This window comes from Chiloscyllium plagiosum, chromosome 2 (genome assembly GCF_004010195.1).
Source record: "Chiloscyllium plagiosum isolate BGI_BamShark_2017 chromosome 2, ASM401019v2, whole genome shotgun sequence".
NCBI classification, from domain to species: domain Eukaryota; kingdom Metazoa; phylum Chordata; class Chondrichthyes; order Orectolobiformes; family Hemiscylliidae; genus Chiloscyllium; species Chiloscyllium plagiosum.
In genome coordinates this window covers 31,102,662-31,124,968 of record NC_057711.1, presented here as the reverse complement: position 1 = coordinate 31,124,968, position 22,307 = coordinate 31,102,662, and the positions used below count along the sequence as shown (strand labels likewise).

Here is a 22,307-nt window from a genome sequence, read left to right as displayed (position 1 = left end):
GATTGGAGCGACTGGGCTTGTATACCCTTGAGTTTTGAAGACTGAGATGGGATCTGATTGAGACATATAAGATTATTAAAGGATTGGACCCTCTGGAGGCAGGAAACATGTTTCCGCTGATGGGTGAGTGCTGAACCAGAGGACACAGCTTAAAAATACGGGGTAGACCATTTAGGACAGAGATGAGGAGAAACTTCTTCACCCAGAGAGTGGTGGCTGTGTGGAATGCTCTGCCCCAGAGGGCAGTGGAGGCCCAGTCTCTGGATTCATTTAAGAAAGAGTTGGATAGAGCTCTCAAGGATAGTGGAATCAAGGGTTATGGAGATAAGGCAGGAACAGAATACTGATTAAGGATGATCAGCCATGATCATATTGAATGGTGGTGCAGGCTCGAAGGGCAGAATGACCTATTGTCTATTAATTTAACCATCAGCCAACCCTCTGTCTTCTTGCTTGCCAAACTGGGTTGAAATCAGGCTTTTAATAATTTTACAAAATAAAAACACATCTTCAATAAATACTTTCAGTGACTTGAGACACACAAGCACCAACATATGTACAATACTGAAAATGACCACAGTGGGGCAGAGTCGCTTTAGTTCTGCAAAGCAGCTTCGCACAAACAGAAATGTTACATTAATGCCATTAGACATGTTGATTCTGTTAAGCTATTTTTATACATACACCCGTATTAGGTGCTACAATCTGATCATCACATCTCACTGTAAGTTATTTATGTTTTTAATATTTCTGTTACTTCATGGGATATCGGTGTGGAGTCTAGGCCAGTATTTATTGCCCCTCCCTAAATGCCCTGGTGGAGGCAGTAGTGAACTGCCATGTTGAACCACACAGTCTTGAGATTGTAGCAACTTCAACAGTGCTTTAGACTGTGAGTTCCAGGATTCTGACCCAGCGACAGTGAAGCAGCCATGATATATTTCCATGTCATGGTGATGATAGGATTGGAGGGGGATTTGCAGGCCATTGTCCTTCCAGATGGAAGTGGTTGTAAGTTTGGAAGGTGCTGGCCAAGGTAAATTTCTGCAGTGCATCTTGTAGATAATACACACTGCTGATACTTAGCGTTAATGGTGGAAGCGGGAATTGGATGTTTGTGGATGTGGTGCCAATCGAGTGGGCTGCTTTGTCCTGTATGATGCCAAGCTTCTTGAGTGTTGTTGAGGCTGCACTCATCCTGACAAATGAGGAGTATTCTATCACACTCCTGACTTGTACATGGTGGAAAGGCTTTGAGGAATCAGGAAGTGAGTTACTTGCTGCAGAATTCCCAACTTCTGAGCTGTTCTTCAGCCATAATATTTGTTGAGATGGAGCAGTTCAGTTTCTGGGCAAATGGTAACATTGAGGATGTTGATACTCAACCCTGATAGACACATCATCAAACAGCTAGCACTGCATTCACTGATACCCCTGCATCTCTGTTGCATGACAATGTGGGGCAGAACTGGAGGCCATTAAGAAGGGCATAGCCTGTAGCTGAAACCACTGAAGGTGAAGTATCAGCATTCCTAATCCTTGTTCTCACATCCCATTTCTTCCTCATCGCATGCATTTTTAATTTACTGGATATACTCAAGTAATAGTCAATTTTTTTTGGCTAATTCTTACGGTAAAATTGATGGGGTTGACTATTATATGGATACTACTTTTGAGTGGCTGAAATACATGTCTGTCAAAATTCATACCGTATCATTAGCAAAAGCCCAACTGATCCCTAAACGAATAAAGAAAAAAAGGAATTACAGTAATTCTGAAAACCTGAAGTGGAACACACCAGCTTATAAATGTTGATCAGTTATCTGTGAAGAACTGGGATCGACTTTTACTTGAGATATATGGAAAATTCCAGATTTTTCTAGCTGAAAATAGGGGATCGACATTTAAACGACTTTGAATATTACTTGAGTATATATGGCACATCCCATGGATGCTGTAAGTGTGCACTGTTCTCCTTGCACCACAATCTCAATCACCCTCGCGCCTTCTTTTCTCAAAGACTCAGATGGTGTAACCATGCTGGGACGTGAGAGACTGATGATGATGGTGATGATGATGACACAGCATCTAGATTTCATCCTCACAGTCACCAGCACAGAAACTGATCCCACGTGTATCTCAGGCAAAAGATTATTAGTGAGGTCAGGAAGTGGTGACACATGAGGCTATGATGGACCAGACTGCTGTGTGAATGCCTGGTGGGCTGGAGAAAGCTTACAGTCACTGTCAGGGATACATCAGGCCCAAGGCTTTGTGCTGAGCTTACAGCAAATGCAGATATTCAAGCCAGTTCAGCTTATACATCTGTAGACCCAAACATGGTGCAGTACTTAAGAACCTTTGTCACAACTTCCATTGCTAATGAGCCAAATTTTCTAACCAATGTTTCCACTTGTCAGAGATTCCAAAACTAGGGGCTATTAATAGCTACTAATGACTAAAATAAGGAAATAAGGAGACATTTCTGTTGTTGTGGTTCTGTTCGCCGAGCTGGAAGTTTTTGTTGCAAACGTTTTGTCCCCTGGCTAGGCAACATCATCAGTGCTTGGGAGCCTCCTGCGAAGCACTTCTTTGATGTTTCCTCCGGTGTTTATAGTGGTCTGTCCCTGCCGCTTCCGGTTGTCAGTTTCAGCTGTCCGCTGTAGTGGTTGGTATATTGGGTCCAGGTCGATGTGTTTGTTGATGGAGTTTGTGGATGAATGCCATTCCTCTAGGAATTCCCTGGCTGTTCTCTGTCTGGCTTGCCCTATGATAGTAGTGTTGTCCCAGTCGAATTCATGTTGCTTGTTGTCTGCGTGTGTGGCTACTGAGGATAGCTGGTCGTGTCGTTTCGTGGCTAGTTGATGTTCATGTATGCGGATTGTTAGCTGCCTTCCTGTCTTCAACCGGAAGCGGCAGGGACAGACCACTATAAACACCGGAGGAAACATCAAAGAAACGCTTCGCAGGAGGCTCCCAAGCACTGATGATGTTGCCTAGTCAGGGGACGAAACATTTGCAACAAAAACTTCCAGCTCGGCGAACAGAACCACAACAACGAGCACCCGAGCTACAAATCTTCGCACAAACTTTAGACATTTCTGTACTCAGAAAGTAGCTGGAACTTGCCAAAAAAGATAGTGATTTAAGCAAATAGCTTAGCAGCTTTCAAAAGGGAGATCCAGAAGGGAGTTTGGTAGAAAGATGTGAAAGGCTGAGGCATGTGGAATGAGATGAGAGTTGTGTAGTGTCCAAACACCAGGACAGATTGGCTGGGCTGATGGTTAGTTTCAGTGCTGTTTTTCTAAAGTAATTCCACTTAAGTATCAATTTAATACCCACTCAGGAAGACCTGGCAAGAAAGACAATAATCTTCTTTAGCAGGGTGTGGAGGAGCATTACAACTCCAATTAACTGCTGGGAAAGTGTGGCTATCAGGGTTAATACACCCAGAAAGTGGCCCTGTTCCTCTCCCTTGTGACTTACCACAGTGCAGTCACCATGCCTCGTCATTATGAGCTGCACAAAGCTAGATTCTCCTCAGTGGAATGTGAATAAGGGCTGGGATGGAAAAGAGCCTGGGCCTAAACTCGACCTGTATCGTGCCCACCTGAAACCTGCTCCCACACTGCTTTTCATTTGAACTCAGCGCAGACTAAAGACTGTCACTTTATGAGTTGCTGAATGGGACAGTCCTAGCAAAGGAGCAAATATGACTTCTCACAGCTACTGACCTCTGCTCCCCAGCCTCGGAATGCTTTCTCAAGCCGTAAGGAGTTCATAGCATACGCTCCAAAGTTGTCAATTCCAAATTCCTGCCCTGCCTCCATGATGGCAGCGTATAGGGCAGCAGTGTCTTGTCGTTTGTGGTACAATTCCCACCCAAGCTCACCTAGAGTGAAACAGAGAGGTCAATCAAGCTTAAACCATGCCAAAAGTATCATATTTTAAGGCTTCACACTATAAGTAGTGTACAGAGATATTCCCTTTCATTTTGTACACTTTAAAGCTGATATAAATGGAGACATACAGCTAGGAAATATCAGTATTACCACCTAATATAATGAAATTCTATTGACAGCAGTACATTAAAATGCACATACACTTGCTCCAAGGTAGGCCCCATATAGTATATTGGAACAGTTGGTATTAATAACACTGATGAGAATTTATCTTACTGGAACTTCAGACACTGCATACGTTAATTCCAGCTTTTATAAACATATGAAATAGCAGCAGGAGTTGGCCATTCAGCCCCTCAAACCCACTCTGTCATTCAGTAAGATCACAGCTGATCTGCTTGTGGCTTCATCTCCACTTTCCCACCTACCCCCAATAACCTCTACTATTCTATCAGCCTTTATACAGATTTGGCACGTGTAAAGATTTGACTTCTGTATTATTGACTGTGGATTAAAATGGTGGAACAAACACAGTTTCAAAACCAAATGACAGTGGAAGGAGTTGCTGTACTTCTAAAACAAGCTACACAAACTCATTGTGAGTGATGTTTACACTGCTGCTCTGGCTGCTCTCGAGGCTGTTTGCCGAAGGTAGAGCACCAGGAGCAGCGATTGCACCAACTGAGACCTGGCCAGCAACAAGGAGCTGATTGAGTTTTGCAACTGCGACCAGTCATGGATGCAAATGATAATCAGCCGGAGGACAACTCTCTGATTGGTTCCAGGACAGCTGAAAAGCTGGTGGGTGTGAACAATACACTGAGCCGTAAGGACTGCTGAAAGGGGTAGGCGGTCCATGTGTGCGTCTCTCTGTCACTCTCTGCAGAAAATTACCTGATGTTGAAAGAATTTTTTCCCACTGGTGGCTTTGCCTTTAACCACTAACTAAAAGACTCTGTGGTTAGTGTAGCAATTGACCTGTGCCTCTTGAAAACAACTTAGAGAAAGAAAACTGAAGAACAGAAAGTCCTACAACTCTCTGCTGGCTGGAGTCATACCTGGCACATAGGAAAATGGTTGCGGTTGCTGGAGATCAGTCATCTCAGCTCCAGGACATCGCTGCAGGAGTTCCTCAGGGTAGAGTCCTAGGCCCAATCACCTTCAGCTGCTTCATCAATGACTTTCCCTCCATCAAATGGTCCAAAGTGGGGATGTTTGCCCATGATTGCACATTGTCAGTGACTCCTCAGACACTGGCACTGCATGGGCCTCATGCAGCATGCACCAGACAATGTTCATCCTTTGGATGAAAACTGGAAAATAATACTGTGTCCCACAAATGCCATCTCCATCAAGAGAGAATTTGACTATAATTCCTTGACATCTGATAGCAGTCCTAGCAGTCATGGTGACCACCAGGAGTGGGAAATTTCCCACTCCTGGTGGTCACCATGACCAGGAGCTTTACTGAATCAGCCACAAATTATTTGGGGGGGATGTAGGTCAGTGGCCGGTATTTTGTGGCAAATCACTCACCTTCTCACTTCTGTCATCTGCCCACCATCTGGAAAGTCAGGAGTCACACAATACCAGGTTATAGTCCAACAGGTTTATTTGAAATCACAAGCTTCTGGAGTGCTGCTCCTGCATCAAGTGAAGTGGCACTTTAATTGATGAAGGGTCAGTGCTCTGAAAGCTTGTGATTTCAAATAAACCTGCTGGACTATAACCTTGAGTTCTGACTTTGTCCAGCCCAGTCCAACATGGCACCTCCACACATGGCCACCATCTACAAGGCACAGGTCAGGAGTGTGATGGAATGCTCCCCAATTGCCTGGATGGCTGCAGTTCCAACAACACTCAGAAGGCTTGACACCATCCAGGAAAAAGCAGCCTGTTTGATTGTCATCCTATCCATCCTCTTTAATCATGTATTCCCTCCATTACAGGCACGTAGTGGTGGCAGTGAGCACCATCTACAAGCTGCAGTGCAGCAAATTTCTGAGGCAAAACATGCTAATGCCTCACCCACCAATGGAGAAGTCATAGATGAAAGGGGCACCAGAATGGATGAAGTACCCTTCCATTGGTCTATTCGTGGTCAGGGCCTCAGCCTTTCATCTCCATGGCCCTGTCATTGAGGCACAGAAACTCTAGTTCTAGAGCCCGGCATCAACCAAGAAGTGACCTCAAATGGGGCAATGATTTCCATATGTGGTCGGGGTGGGGATGCACCTGGGAAAAACCAGCACCGTTGCTAAGTTGCCCTCAACTGGGAGTAATTGACTGCCCATCTCCATAAAGTGAGCAAATGTCCCAGTTCCCTGCCAATCCTGGGGAAGCCTCTTAAGTGGCAAGAATGCATTAGGGAGGCATCCCTTTGGATAACCTTCAACTACCCTACCAGGAATCCTGTTTCCATGGGGCCAGGAAAATAATACAGCCCACATTTACGATTATAAATCACATTTCAGGCAGTATTAATTCTTTATCAAAATAGCAGCAAGACAGCAGTGTTATGAGACCAATTATGATGTGCTAATTGGGCTATTACATTTGACTGGAGACACATAAAGCCAACTGAGTTGCAAATGCACTGGAGCATATTTGTGGTAATTTACTTGGGAAGGTAGGTAGATAATGCTCTCTCTTGCCAATATGATTATTAATGTCTAGACTGTCCTGCAGGAATATGTTCTTAGAAGTTGAAAACAATTATTCAAACTTTTACAGATTCTAGGAGAGGCTACATGTGGAATATCGAGCACAATGCTTGAGTTTCTATCTTCAATACAGTTTGATAATATTTACAGGAATCACAGGACAGCTAGAATGGTCCGGGGTTTTGAAATTGATAAACTCACTTATGGATAGGTCAAGAAAATATTGAAGGTGTGAAGGTAAAGGGGATAAAGTACAATCTGAGTTTTAAGAGCATTGAAAGAAATTGGACACGGCACACAAATTTGAGAGGCTGAACCAAACAGAATGCAAAATATACTCATGGCTTCAGAAGCTGTCCATGTTAAAAAATGTGCTGGAAATCATACTTTAATTTAGAGTCACAGAGTCATAGAGATGTACAGCATGGAACAGACTCTTTGGTCCAACTCATTCATGCCAATCAGATATCCTACATAAATCTCGTCCCATTTGCCAGCATTTGGTCCATATCCCTCTAAAACCTTCCCATTCATATACCCATCCAGATCCCTTTTAAATGTTGTAATTGTACCAGCCTCCACTACTTTCTCTGAACTTAAAAAAGACCTGAGGGGCAAACGTTTTACACAGAGAGTGGTTCATATGTGGAATGAACTTCCAGAGGAACTGGTGGATGCAGGTACGGTTACAACGGACAATTGGATAAGTATATGAATAAGAAATGTTTGAAGGGATATGGGCCAAGTGCAGGCAGGTGGGATTAGTTCAGATTGGAATTATGGTCAGCGTGGACTGGTTTGATCTGTTTCCGTGCTGTATGACTCTATGACTCTGACTTACTCCACACTTCCCCAGAAACGCAATTCACGACTGCTTAACCTCTGGATGTCTGCTTTTCATAGGGTTCTTGTTTTAAGCTCATGTAACAAGACACTCCAAGTCCCAGCTTTGACCATTCTTTTCATAAGAATGTTAATTCTTTGTATACTGAGCAAATCTTTATGTTTGGGGAATGTACTCTTTACCAATGCTGTTCGAGCTCTGATTTCTTTATGGCAGTAACCAAATCCTGCCAAGATACAGGTCGTTCTGCTATAACATGTGTGTCATTAACACAAATTCACTAACATGATTGATGAATTGGGGACACTGTTTCTAAAGCGCAAAGTTTTAAAGCGCGTATTGGTTATAAGACAATTCAGGCCCATTAGTTGAAATGGTGCTGCTTTTGCACAATTTTCTTATAACAGGGGATTGCACAAGAATGGAACTACCACCTGACAGCAGAACTGACTGTACTTCCTCCAAGGTGGTATGTCAGGTTTGATGTCTGGTCCAGCTATTGATTATCTTGATCTCTTTTTGCCCACCATTATCTCTTCCCAATCTTTATAACTTTGTCAATGATAACAGACAGTAATTGATGTGTGTCCAGAATCCTAATGAGCATTCCAGCTGTGTGAAGCTCTGCTCCAGGAACACGAATTTGTAAAATTGCTCCCATTATGAATTTCTATTGGCTTCAAGCTTAGCTTTATTTTTGTGAAAATCTGCAAGGCACTGCTGAGAACAACCCACTGGTGAATCAGTTTCAAAGACTAACCTGTATATGAGATTCTCATAGCTGTAAGGGGGATACCAGCCAGAGTGACAGGCTTACACTGCAGGAACTTGAACGCTGTCCCACTCATGTCTACTGTTGTGAGCTTCTGAAGGACCTTCCGTGAAAACGGCCCTGCTACACCCAGCACTCCAATCTCATCAGTGACATTGCAAATCTCAACTGCATAGCCACCATTTACCGCCTCTTCCTCTATGTATCTAGATAAATGAAAGTGATAAGTCAGGTGAAGAGTTCAGACTCTGTTTCCCTTTTTAAGTAATAGCAAATAAGTAAATGTGCAAAAGGCTTGTTTCAATCAAGGCATTGCCTGCCAACATTTTGGCATTTATTAATCTGGTTGGCATTGCACATCCAACTTATAGCACATGTATTATTCCTTCATAGTGGAATCAAAAGGATATACAACCATGCACTGCATGGTATAAATTCATGTCCTAGTGTCGCATATCACTCACAGATCAGTTTATTGCTGAGCCAACAATACTGAGGGTTCAAGATGTTCATCCAATAACTTAAAATTAGTTTCATTAATTTTGGTGATAAGAGTAAAACAGGCAAAACTGGATTCACCTTCCATAATCCACTCTTTCAAGTTTCTGTCTCCATTAAGCTCACTGGAGACAAAAAATGGGCAGCAATACACAACAGACAGCCAATCCAATATTGCCTGTGTGACACTAATGCCAGCGGAAAATTATCTCACTCCAGGATAGGAACTTGATGACCTGATGTAGCCTATCGGGACTTGAGTCCCATACTCACTAGTGTAAGTGATTCTTAAAAACTCTTTGGAATGGCTATTCAATTTGAGCAGATTGGGATAAAGAATAAATGACAGCCTTGCTAGCAACATCCAATTCTAAGACTGAGTAGTAGTTACAAACAAGATTAGAATGGACAGTGTTCTCATGACTAAGTGAAAAGATAATTGCCTGAGCCCAGTTAGGAGACATGGGCCTTAACCCGGTGTATTGCTGAGCTGTTGGCTTCTCCAGTTAATCTTGTCCATTTTCTTTCTTGCTTAAAAATGTGTTGCTGGAAAAGCGCAGGTGGAAGGAGGTTAAGGTGAGGGTGATAGGCCGGAGAGGGGTTGGGTACCTTTTATCTTAGCCTGCTTGGCACACCCTCCTCATTCCTGAAGAAGGGCTTATGCCCGAAACGTTGATTCTCCTGTTCCTTTGATGCTGCCTGACCTGCTGTACTTTTCCAACAACACATTTTTAAGCTCTGATCTCCAGCATCTGCAGTCCTCACTTTCTCCCATTTTCTTTCTTGGTACTGGAAAGGGATTTTAAGGAAGGAAAATAATAAAGGTGCAATGTCTTAAAAACTACGTCGTTTTTAAAAATTTGCACAATCTATTCTCTTCATTTATTTAATTTTTTACAAAATGAACTTAAATGTGTTTGCATTATATTGACCCAATGAAGAAAATGCAAATCTAAAGAATAAATTCAAGTCAGCAGTTGCACTCTTTAAAAAAGAACTGGGCTCACCTTATGTCATGGAGCTCTGATCCTGATCCTGTCACCAGCAGGAACTCCTCTTCTGACAAGTGGCTGATTGTTACCTCAGCGTACACACGCCCCCTTTGTGTAAGCATATGACTGATGTTTATAGAGCCCACCTGTGGGAAATGAGAGGGAGAATAAACAGGGGACACACATTGCAAATGTCATATGAGTCATCTGCATGTTCTTGGAACTTCAACCCTTTAACAATATTTCATATTTTTAGCTTTCCACCAAATTTGGGGGAAATGATCACCAAAGCCAAACTGAAGAATCGTGGTACCCGCGGTGCAACAATGAGCTGGTGCCAGATTTGAGGTCAGGTGACAGAAATTCTCTCAAAAAAACATTACTGGAGCCTGAAGCTGGGTATGAGTAGTTTTCAATGATGGCATGACACACTGCTGAGAAACAGAAAGACAGCCTCAATTGGAGCCTTGATTCCCAGCTCGATGCTCATGTGGGTACTGGAGGAGAAGCTATTATAGGAATAGGCTCACTACAGTGGGAATGTAACCACATGAGGCACAGTCTCAGTGGCTGCAGAGGAAAAGGGCCTACGTGACTATATCCAATGTGGTGGCAAAGCTCAGACATTCACACTAAGCATTCAGAAGGTAAATGGTACATTGGCCTTTGTTGCAAGGGAAGTGGAGTACAGGAATTTATTTTAAAAAGTCTTGTTAAAATTGGACAAGGTATTGGTTAGACCACTTCTAACATACCAAATGTAGATTTAGTCGCCTCATTTGCAGATGGATGTACTTGCATTGGGAAAAATACAGCAGCGGTTCACCAAATTGGTCCCCAACATGAGGGGGTTGTCCATTGATGTAAGGCTGTGTAAATTGGGTCTATATTCTCTCCAGTGTAGAAGAAGGAGAGGCAATCTCATTGTATTGTTGAAGCTTCTGAAAGGGGAGATACTGAGAAATTATTTCTGCTGCTCAGGAAATTTAAAATACAGGAGCACTGTCTCAGGATAAGGGACTAACTATTTAAGACTGAGATGAGGGGGACCAAATAGTTGTTAATTGATGGAATGTTCTGCCTCAGGGAGTTGTGAATATACAACATTTAATATATATAAGGCAAAGATAGACTTTTAGTCTCTTGAGATCAGAGATGGGAAAAGTGGAGTTGAAACTGAAGGTCATCCATGATTGTATTAAATTTCAGAACAAGCTTGGCAGGCTATATAACTTATGCCTGCTCCTATTTATATTCTTGGTTGAAAACGGATAATACATCATGGTTTCAGACACATAGAATGTCATTCGAGTTTTGGCCAAGAGCATTATGAGATGAAGGTCATGAGATGCTTAGTAATAACTCCTTCCAAATCTTGGAAAGGAAAATGGAGGTGGCATTTGAGGGCTTAAGAGCTGAAATTAAGCAGCTGTAAATTATTTACTCTGTATTGGAAATCCACTTGTTACCTCCATAATGAAAAGTGTAAATGATGTGAGAGTCAATCAACCAGCATGATGTGCTATGATGTAAATTCCAAGCTTTCCTTTACCACTCATTCTGTGAAATGGTGGTTTGGAATTCTATTACCTCAGGACATCCCACCTAAAACCTTGAAAAATTGGCATTTACTTTGAAAATTATCATCTGTTTTTCATTTTTCCATTTAATTCCAGCATACTCTTACCTTTGGAACAACATTTGCAATGAGGTGGTCCAGAAGTTTAACAGAGTCCTTTCCTTTCACAGTGAACTTTCCAAAGGGTGTTAGATCAAACACTCCTACTTTCTCCATGACCTGTTTACACTCTCTCCCAACTGGTTCAAACCAGTTTGTGCGACGAAAACTTGGCCTAGCATGATTGAATAAGTTTGTTAAATTAATCCTTTGTTATACAAAAGAAAATCGCATTTTGCTTTTATTAATCATGATGTTCTTTTTGCAGTCACTCTGTAGAAAGGTGTGATTTGAAACACTTCAATTAAATTGAAGCAGAACCAGAAGTGATTTGCAGAGAAATGTTCTGATGAGCATCTTGTCATGAATTGCAATCCACGGTCTGAGAAGGCGCTGGAAGTAGCTTCAATAATGTTAGCAAGAGGGATTGATTGTGATGCAGTAAGAATGTTGCTGGGCTAGTGACCCAAAGGGCCAGGCTAGTATTCTGAGGACATGGGGTTCAAATCCCACCATGGCACTTTGTGACATTTAAGTTTAATCAATAATTCTGCCATATAATGTTAGTCTCAGCAAATGTCTGCATACAATGACTATTGTTACAAACCCATCAAATTTACTTGTGCACTTTGTAAGTTTCACTTCAAGAAAGAAACTCCCCCATTCCTTACCTGATCAGGCCCAGATGTGGCTCCAGACCTACAACACTGTGCTGTCGCTTAACTGCCCTTTGAGCTAGCCACACAGCTCAAGGACAATTAGGTATCACATCCAATTAAAGAATGATTTAAAAAAAAGGGAATTGAATAAATGCTTGAGTTTATGGGAAAATGGGAAAGGAGCAAGGAAACTGGACTAGTCATTCAAAAGGCCATGAGAGCATAACGTGCTGAATGGCCACAATCTGTGCTGTATAATTCAATAAAGAGAGGGACTTTGGAAAATATGGCCGTACATTTTTCACTAATAGATCACAATCATCAATATTGACTCACTCTGCTTGGTCCTTGCTAATTGTTGTTTTCTAATGGAGTGGCTGATGCTCTGGTAAGGTATTGAAGACCCATTCCCCGTTCAGACCGGTGTCAATAAGGGCTGCATCATCGCGCCAACACAGTTCTCGATCTACCTTGCTGCAATGCTCATGTCACCGCTGACAAGTTCCCTACTGGAGTGTTGCTAACTTACAGAACCTGTGGGAAATTAGTCAACCTTCACCGCCTTCAAGCTGAAACCAAAGTCACCCCAACCAGTGTCATCGAGCGGCAGCACGCAGATGCTGGCCTTTGTGCAATCTCAGAGGATGTACTCCGGACAATCGTCAGCTCCTTTATAGAGACAAATGAGAGCATAGGTCTCAATTGGAACATCTGCAAGGTGAAGGAAATACTGGAGCAAACCCCTGAACATCAAGGTCCACGGGGAGTCCTTAGATAACATTGACCACATCCAATACCTCAGAAGTGTCCTGTCAACCAAAGCAGCTATTGATGAAGAGATCCAGTATCACCTCCAGTGTGCTACTGCAGCCTTTGGCCGTCTGAGGAATAGGCCAATAACATCAGATTTGATATCAAGATCATGGTACACAGAACTGTGGTGGTATTAAGGAAAAGTTTTGTTCTGATCTTGATGAAGCACTCAATGACATGCTAAAGGGTTTTCTTCGACTATCATTCTGCGAGGCTTCAACACCAGAGTCGGCTGTGATCCTAATATCTGCAGTGGAACTATTTGACAAATCAGGATGGGAAAAGTGATCACAAATTACTTCCTCCTACTGACAAATTATGTTCAACATGGTATCACTATAAAAATAAATTCCCTAGTCTGCCAGGAAGGTAAGTAATAAATACATGTAGAGGCATCATAGATCAAAGCATTGACACCTCCAGGAAATGTCTTATTCGCCTGGGTCACTCTATCCATGCAGTGAGCTGGTCCACGGTGAACAGATTATCGACTTGTTCAATCCCTGATGGTCATTCGCCTGATGCCAAGACATCACAAGACCCAGAAGTCCAACAGGAAGATGATCAAAGCCTCAAAATTTCTTCCACCCCTCCTCTCCGATCTATCACCTTCACCCCCACCTTCATCCACCGATCGCATTCCCAGCTACCTTCCCCCCCAACCTCACTCCCCTCCCATTTATCTCTCAGCCCCCTTTACAACATCCATTTCAACTGTAGAACAGTAGGACACTCTCCAGGCTATCCCTCAACATCCTATGATAGAATCTCAAGGCAATTAGGGATGGGCTATAAATGCTGGCCCACCCAGCGACATCTACATCCCACGAGTGAATAGAAAGCAACAGCATCAATGAGCACACTGTAACAAAAGAAAAACAACAAAGCTGACAGCTCCAATGGTATTCCAGTCAAGGTCATCAATACACAGTGGTCTTTTGCTCACCTCAAGACTTCATGCACTCATTCAATGAATTTGGGAGGAGGAAGAACTCCCCTTGACTCTAGGAATATGACAACTGTAACTATTTTCAAAAAGGGAGATAATTCGAGAAAATCAAGACAATTCCCACATCCACATTAGGGAAAGTCCTCACACATCTCTTCTGAATTGCCTACCTGAGGAAATCTCCTCCAGGGACACTGTTACTTAAGATCTTTCAGAAAAAGTTCTGTCATGGCCTCTGTTAGCAGACAAATTCAAGAAAAATGTTAAGAACAACATCAAGAACTTTTAACTGCATCCACCAACCTGACCAAAGCATTTGACTCAGTAACTCATGAGGCTCTGTGGACCGTACTCCAACGATTTAGATGTTCAACAAAGGTAGCCCCATTATGCAATTGATGATATGATTGCAATGCATTAGAGATCGGAAACAATCATCTTCCAAGTCCAGACTGGTATTAAGCTCCCATGCTGTTTACAATCTACATATTAGGTTATTCATCTTAAAGATTAACTGCCTTCTGAAAACAGTACCAAAGACCACCTAGATGAATACACTTTAACTTCAGTTGCCTCAGTGCCAAAACTAAACTGACTGTCATGGACATACATAATCTACTGTTTATGGATGAATGTGGTGTCTTTGTCCACTCGGTAGTCTCGATTTCTTTGGTTCTGCATACAAGAGACTGAGTCTGCCCTTGAATGTTGCTGAAACAAACCTCATAGTAACCCACACCTGTTCAGCCAAACGCTTCACCTCTCACATATGTTGAGGGAAAGGCTCTGGAATATTCGAGCACTTCCCCATCTTTGCAGCATCCTCCCTGAACAGGTCAGCATTGATGAGGATCTCCAGCAGCAGCACATCAGATGCAATAGCTGAGACATCTAAAAACCATGGAAGTGAGTGTTTAACGACAAAATCTTCCACAAGACAACAAAAATCCTAGTGTATGGAGCAGCTGTCACCATCACACTTTGACATTATTGCAGTGAGAGCTGAACTCTGAATCAGCAATACATGAGTGAGCCAGAGAAAGGGCTCCATCACATCCTCCAAATTGAAAGGGAGCACCTGCAAACATAAACTGGTGGCCTTATTTAAGCCAACCCCACAGGAACTCAAGCAAAACTCCTGAAAAATCATCTCGGCTGAACTAGCCAGTGTGCCTGCTATATCTCTCACAACATGAGAACTGTATCATCAACAGCACCCATATTGTTTTCCTCCTCTATGTATATACTTCCTTAGGTTGGATGACCACAATTGTACAAAGTACTCCAGGTTAGCCTCAACAAAACCCAATATAATTACAACAAGTCTTCCTTTGGTTTCCACTCCAATCCCATTACAATAAAGGCTGACATGCTATTTGCTTCCTAATTGATTATTATACTTGTATGCTAGCCTCCTGGATTTAAGATTAAGGGCACGCACATCCCTCTGCATACCAACAGCTTAACTCTCATCTTTAAGAAAGAAGGGTGCTTTTCTAGTCTTCACGCTAAAATGAATAATTTCAAATTTCCTCACATTATACTCCACCTGTCATATTCTTGCCCATAAACTTGTCTTGCCTGTATTCCTTAGTTGGAATGTTCTCCTCATGCAGGTTACTTTCCAGTCTAGCTTTGTGCTGGCAGCAAGCTTTGGTGTGTTGAAATTTGTCCCTTCATTAAAGTAGTTGATATAGATTGTAAGTCGCCAAGGTTTAAGTATTGATCCTTGAGGCATTCCATTAGTTAGTCTGTCAACACAAAAATGACCCTTTATTCCTATACTTTGTTGTCTGTCTTTTAACCAATCCTCAATCTATACTATATTGCCTCCTATCTCAAGAGACCTATTCTTGCATAATGGGTTGTTGTGTGGCACCTTATTGAACCTGTTTTGAAAATCTAAATACACCAAATTCATTGGTAGTTTCGCACTCAAACAATTCTAATAGATTTGTCAAACACTATTGCTCTTTCACAGAACCACATTATCCCTGTCTAACATATATTGGGGGCATATTATGATTTACTAAATGCACTGCTGCTCTGTCCTAAATAATAGACTCTAGTATTTTCCCAATTACTCATTTGCTTTGTCTTCTGTCTCCCACTTTCTTTGAGCAATACAATATCATTTGCGAGTTTACAAGCTGCAGGGCTGTTTCACAGTCTCAGGAGTTTTTCAGGATCAATATTAACATGTCTGCAACTTATAACAACTTTTAGGATGTAAGTAATCAGGTACAAGGGATTCACTTCCTGTGCTTATCCTCTGATTAACATAGTTTCTCTTACTTTCTCTCTTACCTCCTTCCGAAATACAGTATCCTTTACATTCACCTTTAGCTTGTGTTATGGGGCTGGAATTTAGTTCCGTTGCAAGGATGAAGCTGGTGGTCCTAGTTTGATCTCTACCCAATTTGAAGCCTGGTGCCTGTTTAGTGTCTCCATCTTCTTTCCTATTCCTCTCACCAACATGTCTCACTGTTTCCCTCTCCTCCCTCAGGATGAAACAATTGGATAATTCAATAATGACAAACTATCTACATCCAAATGTTATTGATCACACTTTCAGTCCGGATTGTTACATTTTACGTGGGGGAGTCCCAACTTAGTTTGTAACTCTAGGCTCATGAGCCCCAACCCCCTAACTATGAAAACTACTCCTGATCATTCTCCAAAAAAAAAAGATTTCTCCCTCTCTTCTTTCATTCTTTCTGTCTCTTCCTCTTCTGCTTCTCTCTCTCTGTCCTCCTCAGAGATCACAGTGCGTACATCCCTGCCTTGGAATAAAGCTGTAAACACACAAATGTGAAAAGAATAAATTTATAGCCTTAAAAAAGATCAGTGCAATATGTAATGTTTGAAACTCAGTAAAAGTTCATAATCACGGACTGTAGATATAAAGCAAGGAACAAACAAATGTAAAACACCATCAAGAGGTGGCACTGCCTTTTATGTTATCTTCAGACCAAGTAGGGAGAATAATTTAAAATATTTCCCTTTCCCATATCACTTGACTCCTTGATGGAATTCAGTTCTACAAGCATGAGGTTCCTTACCTGAGGGGCCATTGTTCAGGCCTGAGCCAAACGTAACTGTTGGCAGTTTGTTCATTCATTACCTATATCTAAGGCCCCTGTGCATCTCACTGGATAGAGATCAGAGTTAAGGAATCTGGCCAACATCCTTCCTTCTTCATCCACTGGAACTGGTTCCCCTAATGTAATCAGCTAGTTCAACAAAATTTGGGAATTGAATCTAACCCCTCCATCATCTAGACAGCTCAACAGCTCATTAAATGAACTGAACCATTGGAGGGTGCATTGCTTTGTGCTGACTGACATGGCACAGTGAAGGAATTATCAGAAACACAGCAGCCTGCAGAGTGGGTTCCTAACTCCATAAAGAATGAATAGGGATGATTTTTGGCAATATGTGCACAAGCTAAAAATACCTCAGGAGTGACCAAGACTGGGACTTTAGGGTTCTCTTGTGGTGCTATAATAGTGTCCCTACCTTTGAGCCAGGAGGTCTGGAGTTCAATACCCACATGTTCTAGAGGTGTGTAATAACATCACTGAACAGATTGATTCAGAAATATCCACGATTGGGGCTTCAGCAAAAGCATAGGTTAATTCCGCAGCTAGTGCATGGTTTCACCTTGGTAATGGAGCTGAAGAATGAGTTAGCTGGACACTCATTATGGGGCTGACTGACAGTAAGGATGCTGCAAGCCCTGTTAAGGAGGTCATACACAAGTTTGGTGGTTGGCTTGTCAAAATACGCTCTCTTAATAGTGACTAACCATTTAAGAGCAAACATGGCGTCGAAGTGTGTTACAAGCATTTCTTAAAGTGATACTCACCATTTCATGTTACCTTGTTGCTGAGGATGCCCAGAATACAGATTCTCTGGGATACTTTGGTAAGATTTCATGAATAGACTATCACATTTATTTCAGAAAATCTTTGAGGGATTCATGTAAGAAGAGTAAATGATAAGCAAAGCTATTTATTGAACACCTACAAGAAGTTGCCAAGAGAAGGGAACTGCTTAGCATCCTGCAAGGGATTGTCTCCTGTTTTGGAAGACACATGGAAGAAGCACATGAAGCTGGTGCTAACTGCTACAAGAGAAAGGAACAAGCTGGTGCTGCGTACAATGCACAGAACTCACCTCCAGCTGGTTGGCAACTCTCAGGGGCTGGCATTGCCACCCCAGCTCACGGGATCTGCTGTTGTCCATTTGAGTGTCACTGTTCCCCTCAGAAGGCATCAATAAAAAAGGCAACCAGCCAGCAGCAAGCTACACAATGACAGCTGCCAGACTGACTGCCTTGCTTCCACCTTCCCTTATTGCAAGTATCATAGCAGTCAAGGTGGGATGAGGCCCTTAAATGGTTATTAGTTGCTCATTTAAATACCTCAACTGGCTCAAAGGTTGGTGTGTTACCAGATCCCTTACCCGTTCACTGGAACAGGGAGGCACGTTGGGTTGAGCAAGACGGCGGTGGGCTAGGCACCCGTCTTATTCTTTAAGACCCCCAAATTCCCCTCCAATTCCAACCAGGAACAGGGGAGGCATAAAGTTCACCTCATAGTTTCTGTCAGACGTTATGAATGGCAGCTAGCTCAAGCATGCTCCCAAATGTGAGTCAATGATTTCATGAAATTCCACAATATTGTCACATCATTGATCACATTTACTGTTGTTAGTGCACTAGCAACAAAACAGGAACAGCAATGTTTCCTGCCTTCCAGCCAGTGACAAGCCATCCTTCCAAAATCCTGCTTAAAACATCTTAAAGAAAGCTGACCCTGTCAAACTCTCTAGGTCATCACCAGGTCACTCAAATGGATTAAGTGGCGCTGCCCTATCACACATTTCTGCCAGAAAAGAAAGAACTAGCCAAAACTTTCAAAATTAATATATACGCTTCTCTCTGCTTCAAAAGCAGAATTGCAAAAATCAGTAACATCTTGCAGTTTATAGTATTCTCAAAATAAATAAATGTATGTTTGAAATTAATTTACTGTCAAAATTTTCTTTCAGTTTTCTGATTACATGTTATTTTTAGGACAATATTAACCTTTCTATTAACATTTTAAAAAAAAATAATTCTGTAACTATTAAGTCAAGCATATGCATGCGGCCAGTAAATGTGGGCTTTATGATATTTAAATGATTTTCAATATTGAATTTTCACTGTCTGCTCTCTGTCCTTAAAGATAGACATGTAGGAGGCTAGAAGAACACAGCAAGCCAGGCAGCATCAGGTGGTGGAATAAACGTTTTGGGTGTAACCCTTCTTCAGGACTGAGGGTGGTGAGGGGTGTAGGGTGGTGAGGTAGGGATAGGTGAACACAAGTAGAGGGTATGGCCTGGTTGGTCGATGGGAGGAATGAGTCTGGTTGATGGCTGGGAGGAATCAATGTTGAGTCCTCTGGGCTGTAGACTGCCGAGGTGCAAAATGGGGTGTTGTTCCTCCAATTTGTGATCTGATTTGCTGTGGCAATGGAGGAGGCCAAGGATGGTCATGTCAGAAAGGGAGTGGGAAGTTGAATAAAAATGGGCCATGATGGGAGGTCAGGACGGTCCCTGCGGGCCCAGCTGAGATGCTCGGCGAAACATTCCCTTAGTTTATGCTCGGTCTCCCTGATGTAGAGAAGACCATATCGGAAGCACTGAATACAGTAAACTTGGTTGGAGGAGAGGCAGGTGAACCTTTGTCTCACCTGGAAGGACTGTTTGGGGCCCTGGATGGAAATGAGGGGAGTGGTGTACCAGCAGGTTTTGCATATTTTCCAGTTGCAGGGGAACTGGTATGAATCAAGGATTGGTGAAGGAAACAGTCCTTGCAGAAGGCAGAGAAAATGTTCTTGGTGGTGGCGTCTAATTGGAGATGGCGGGAAGTGTTTAAGGATGATGCGTTGGATGCAGAGACTGGTGAGGTAGTATGTGAGGATAAGGGGGACCCTGTCTTTATTGTGTTTAGTGGAGAGGTTTAGAGCAGTGGAATTGGGAAAGGTGGCAGAGCAGTGAAGGACTGTCTGATGACAGAGGGAGGAAAAGCACATTGTTCAAAATAGGTGGACATCTGGGATGCTTGGGAGTGGAATGTCTCCTCGTCCAAGCAGATGCATTGAGGTGGAGGAATTGGGAGAATGGGTTGGAGTTCTTGCCCATCATTAAATGTGCTTGAGAACTAGCACCTCTTGAACGACTGTACATTAATAAACTCAAAACGTTGGCAGGGACAGAGTTGCAGAAATTGATGTACAGCAAACTTTGTTTTAACCGGCACCCTAATCAACCAACACTCTAGATAAATTTACACAAAAATTATATACCTCAAATACTGTGATCTACCGTGATGTCTGAGTAGTTATGATGTAAATTCCTTGCATTACATTGTGTGTTGTTACACTGATTTTAAGAGGTTTGTTGATGCTTTTACATCAACATTTTTGAGACATGCCTCGAATCTTCGCTTGTTCAGGGTTTACCATAGTTAGGCATAACTCTTGATTATCCGGAACATTTGATCAATTGGTCCCCTAGGTGCCAGTTAAAACAAAATTTGCTGTATTTCCAAGTCAGGACAATGTGTGACTCGGAAGGGAGCTTGCAGATGTTGGTATTCCCATACGCCGTTGAACTTCTTGTTAAAGGTGGCAAAAATCTTGAGATCTGAAGGTGTTTTTGAGGGACTCTTAACAGAGTTCTATATGATACTGAGATATGTAAAGTTCACATGAACAAAGCGGTTTTGAGATGGACTAATGGCTTTCTAGTCACATGTGGTTTACTATTTCAGTAACACTTAGTAACAATGTTCGATTTTACCTGTATCCAGTGTCATCTCCAGGTTTGTAGAACCAGTGTGGCTGTTCCCAGCCAGCATGGAACCCCATGGATCCTTTAGTTTTCAAGGTTTCATATATTCCACTTACTCTTTCTGTTGGTCTTCCCGCAAACCTCTCTTCTTTGGGATATCCAACTTAAGTGAAGAAAACCAAAGTCAGGGAATTTGTAAATGCAACTACCATTCAGCCCCTAATGACAATCATTGTCTACCTTTTAAGTTCTACAGAAGGCCATGGACCAGAGATGATACCAATGATGCCCTTTCTCCATTGATGCTGCCTCACTTGCCTTGTGTTTCCAGCATTTTCTAGTTTCCTTTTAAATTTTCAGCATTTGCTCCTTTTGTAAATGACCTCAAATTACACAACCCTCTCCCCTCAATTTGTTGTTTAGAGTCTCTTTCCTGCAGTGAATCTTGTAGATAGTGCACACTGCTGCTACTAAGCATTGGCAGTGGAGGGAGTGAATACTCGTGGATGTGGTGCCAATCAAGTGGGCTGCTTTGTCCTGGAAGTTGTCAAGCTTCTTGAGTGTTGTTGGGCCTGCACTCAACCAGGCAAGTGGGGAGTATTCCATCACACTCCTGACTTGTACATTGCAGATGATGGACATGCCTTAGGGAATCAGGAGCTGAGTTACTTTCTGCAGTATTCCTAGCCTCTGATCTGCTCTTGTAGCCACTCTATTTATGTAGCAAGTCCAATTCTGTTTCTGTCAGTGGTAGTCCCCAGAATGTTTATAATGGCGGATTCAGTGATGGTAGCACCATTGAATGACAAGGGGTGATGGTTACAATGTCTACTATTCAAGATCATCATTGCCTAACATTTGTGTGGCACTAATGTTACTTGCCACTTGATAGACCGAGTCTGTATATTGCTCAGATGTTATTGTTCTTGAATATGGATTGCTTCAGTATCTGAAGAGTGGCGAACTTGTGTAGTCATCAGTGAACATCCCCACTTCTGATCTTATGATGGAGAGGAGGTCATTGATGAGACAGCTGAAGATGGCTTGGCCTAGGAACCACCCAGAGGAATTCCCGCAGAGTTACCCTGGAGCTAAGATGACTGACCCTGCAACAACCACAGCCATACTCCTCTGTGCCAGGTATGACTCCAACTTGCAGAGAGTTTGCCCCTGATAATCTTTGTTTTTCCTTGATGCCCACGCTCAGTTGAATACAGCCTTGATGTCATAGGCTGTCACTCTCATCTCACCCATTAAATTTAGCTCTTTTGTTCATTTTTGAAGCTGTAATGAGGTCCAAGCTGAGTGGCCCTGGCAGAACTCAAAATGGGCATCACTGGGCAGGTTATTGCTGAGCAGGCGCTGCTTGATAGCATGGTTCAAGACACCTTCCATCACTTTACTGATGATCGAGGGTAGATTAATTTAGTGGCAGTTAGCTGGATTGGATTTGTTCTGCTTTTTGTGTATAGGGCACCTCTGGGCAACTTTCCACACTGTCAGGTAGATTAAAGTGTTGTAACTGTACTAGAACAGCTTGGCTAGGGGAGCAGCATGTTCTGGAGCACAAGTCTTCAGTACTATTGCAAGAATGTTGTCGGATCATAGTCTATGCAGAATCCAGTACCTCCAACCATTTCTTGATTACACCTGGAGTGAATTGAATTGGCTGAAGACTGGTATCTGTTATGCTGGAG

At 42.5% G+C, this 22,307-nt stretch overlaps 1 protein-coding gene across 2 annotated transcripts in view; it reads right to left on the bottom strand.

Annotated features, from left to right (window-relative positions):
• The window catches only part of dmgdh (dimethylglycine dehydrogenase), a 143,704-nt gene that overhangs the window by 14,396 nt on the left and 107,001 nt on the right, over positions 1 to 22,307 (bottom strand). For both annotated transcript variants that reach the window (XM_043706890.1, XM_043706897.1), the window contains 5 exons: positions 20,620 to 20,773; positions 11,359 to 11,524; positions 9,687 to 9,817; positions 8,170 to 8,387; positions 3,735 to 3,892 (listed from right to left, as the gene is read on the bottom strand). In XM_043706890.1, the coding sequence (XP_043562825.1) occupies positions 3,735 to 3,892; positions 8,170 to 8,387; positions 9,687 to 9,817; positions 11,359 to 11,524; positions 20,620 to 20,773 (827 nt within the window). The remainder of the gene's footprint in view (positions 1 to 3,734; positions 3,893 to 8,169; positions 8,388 to 9,686; positions 9,818 to 11,358; positions 11,525 to 20,619; positions 20,774 to 22,307) is intronic.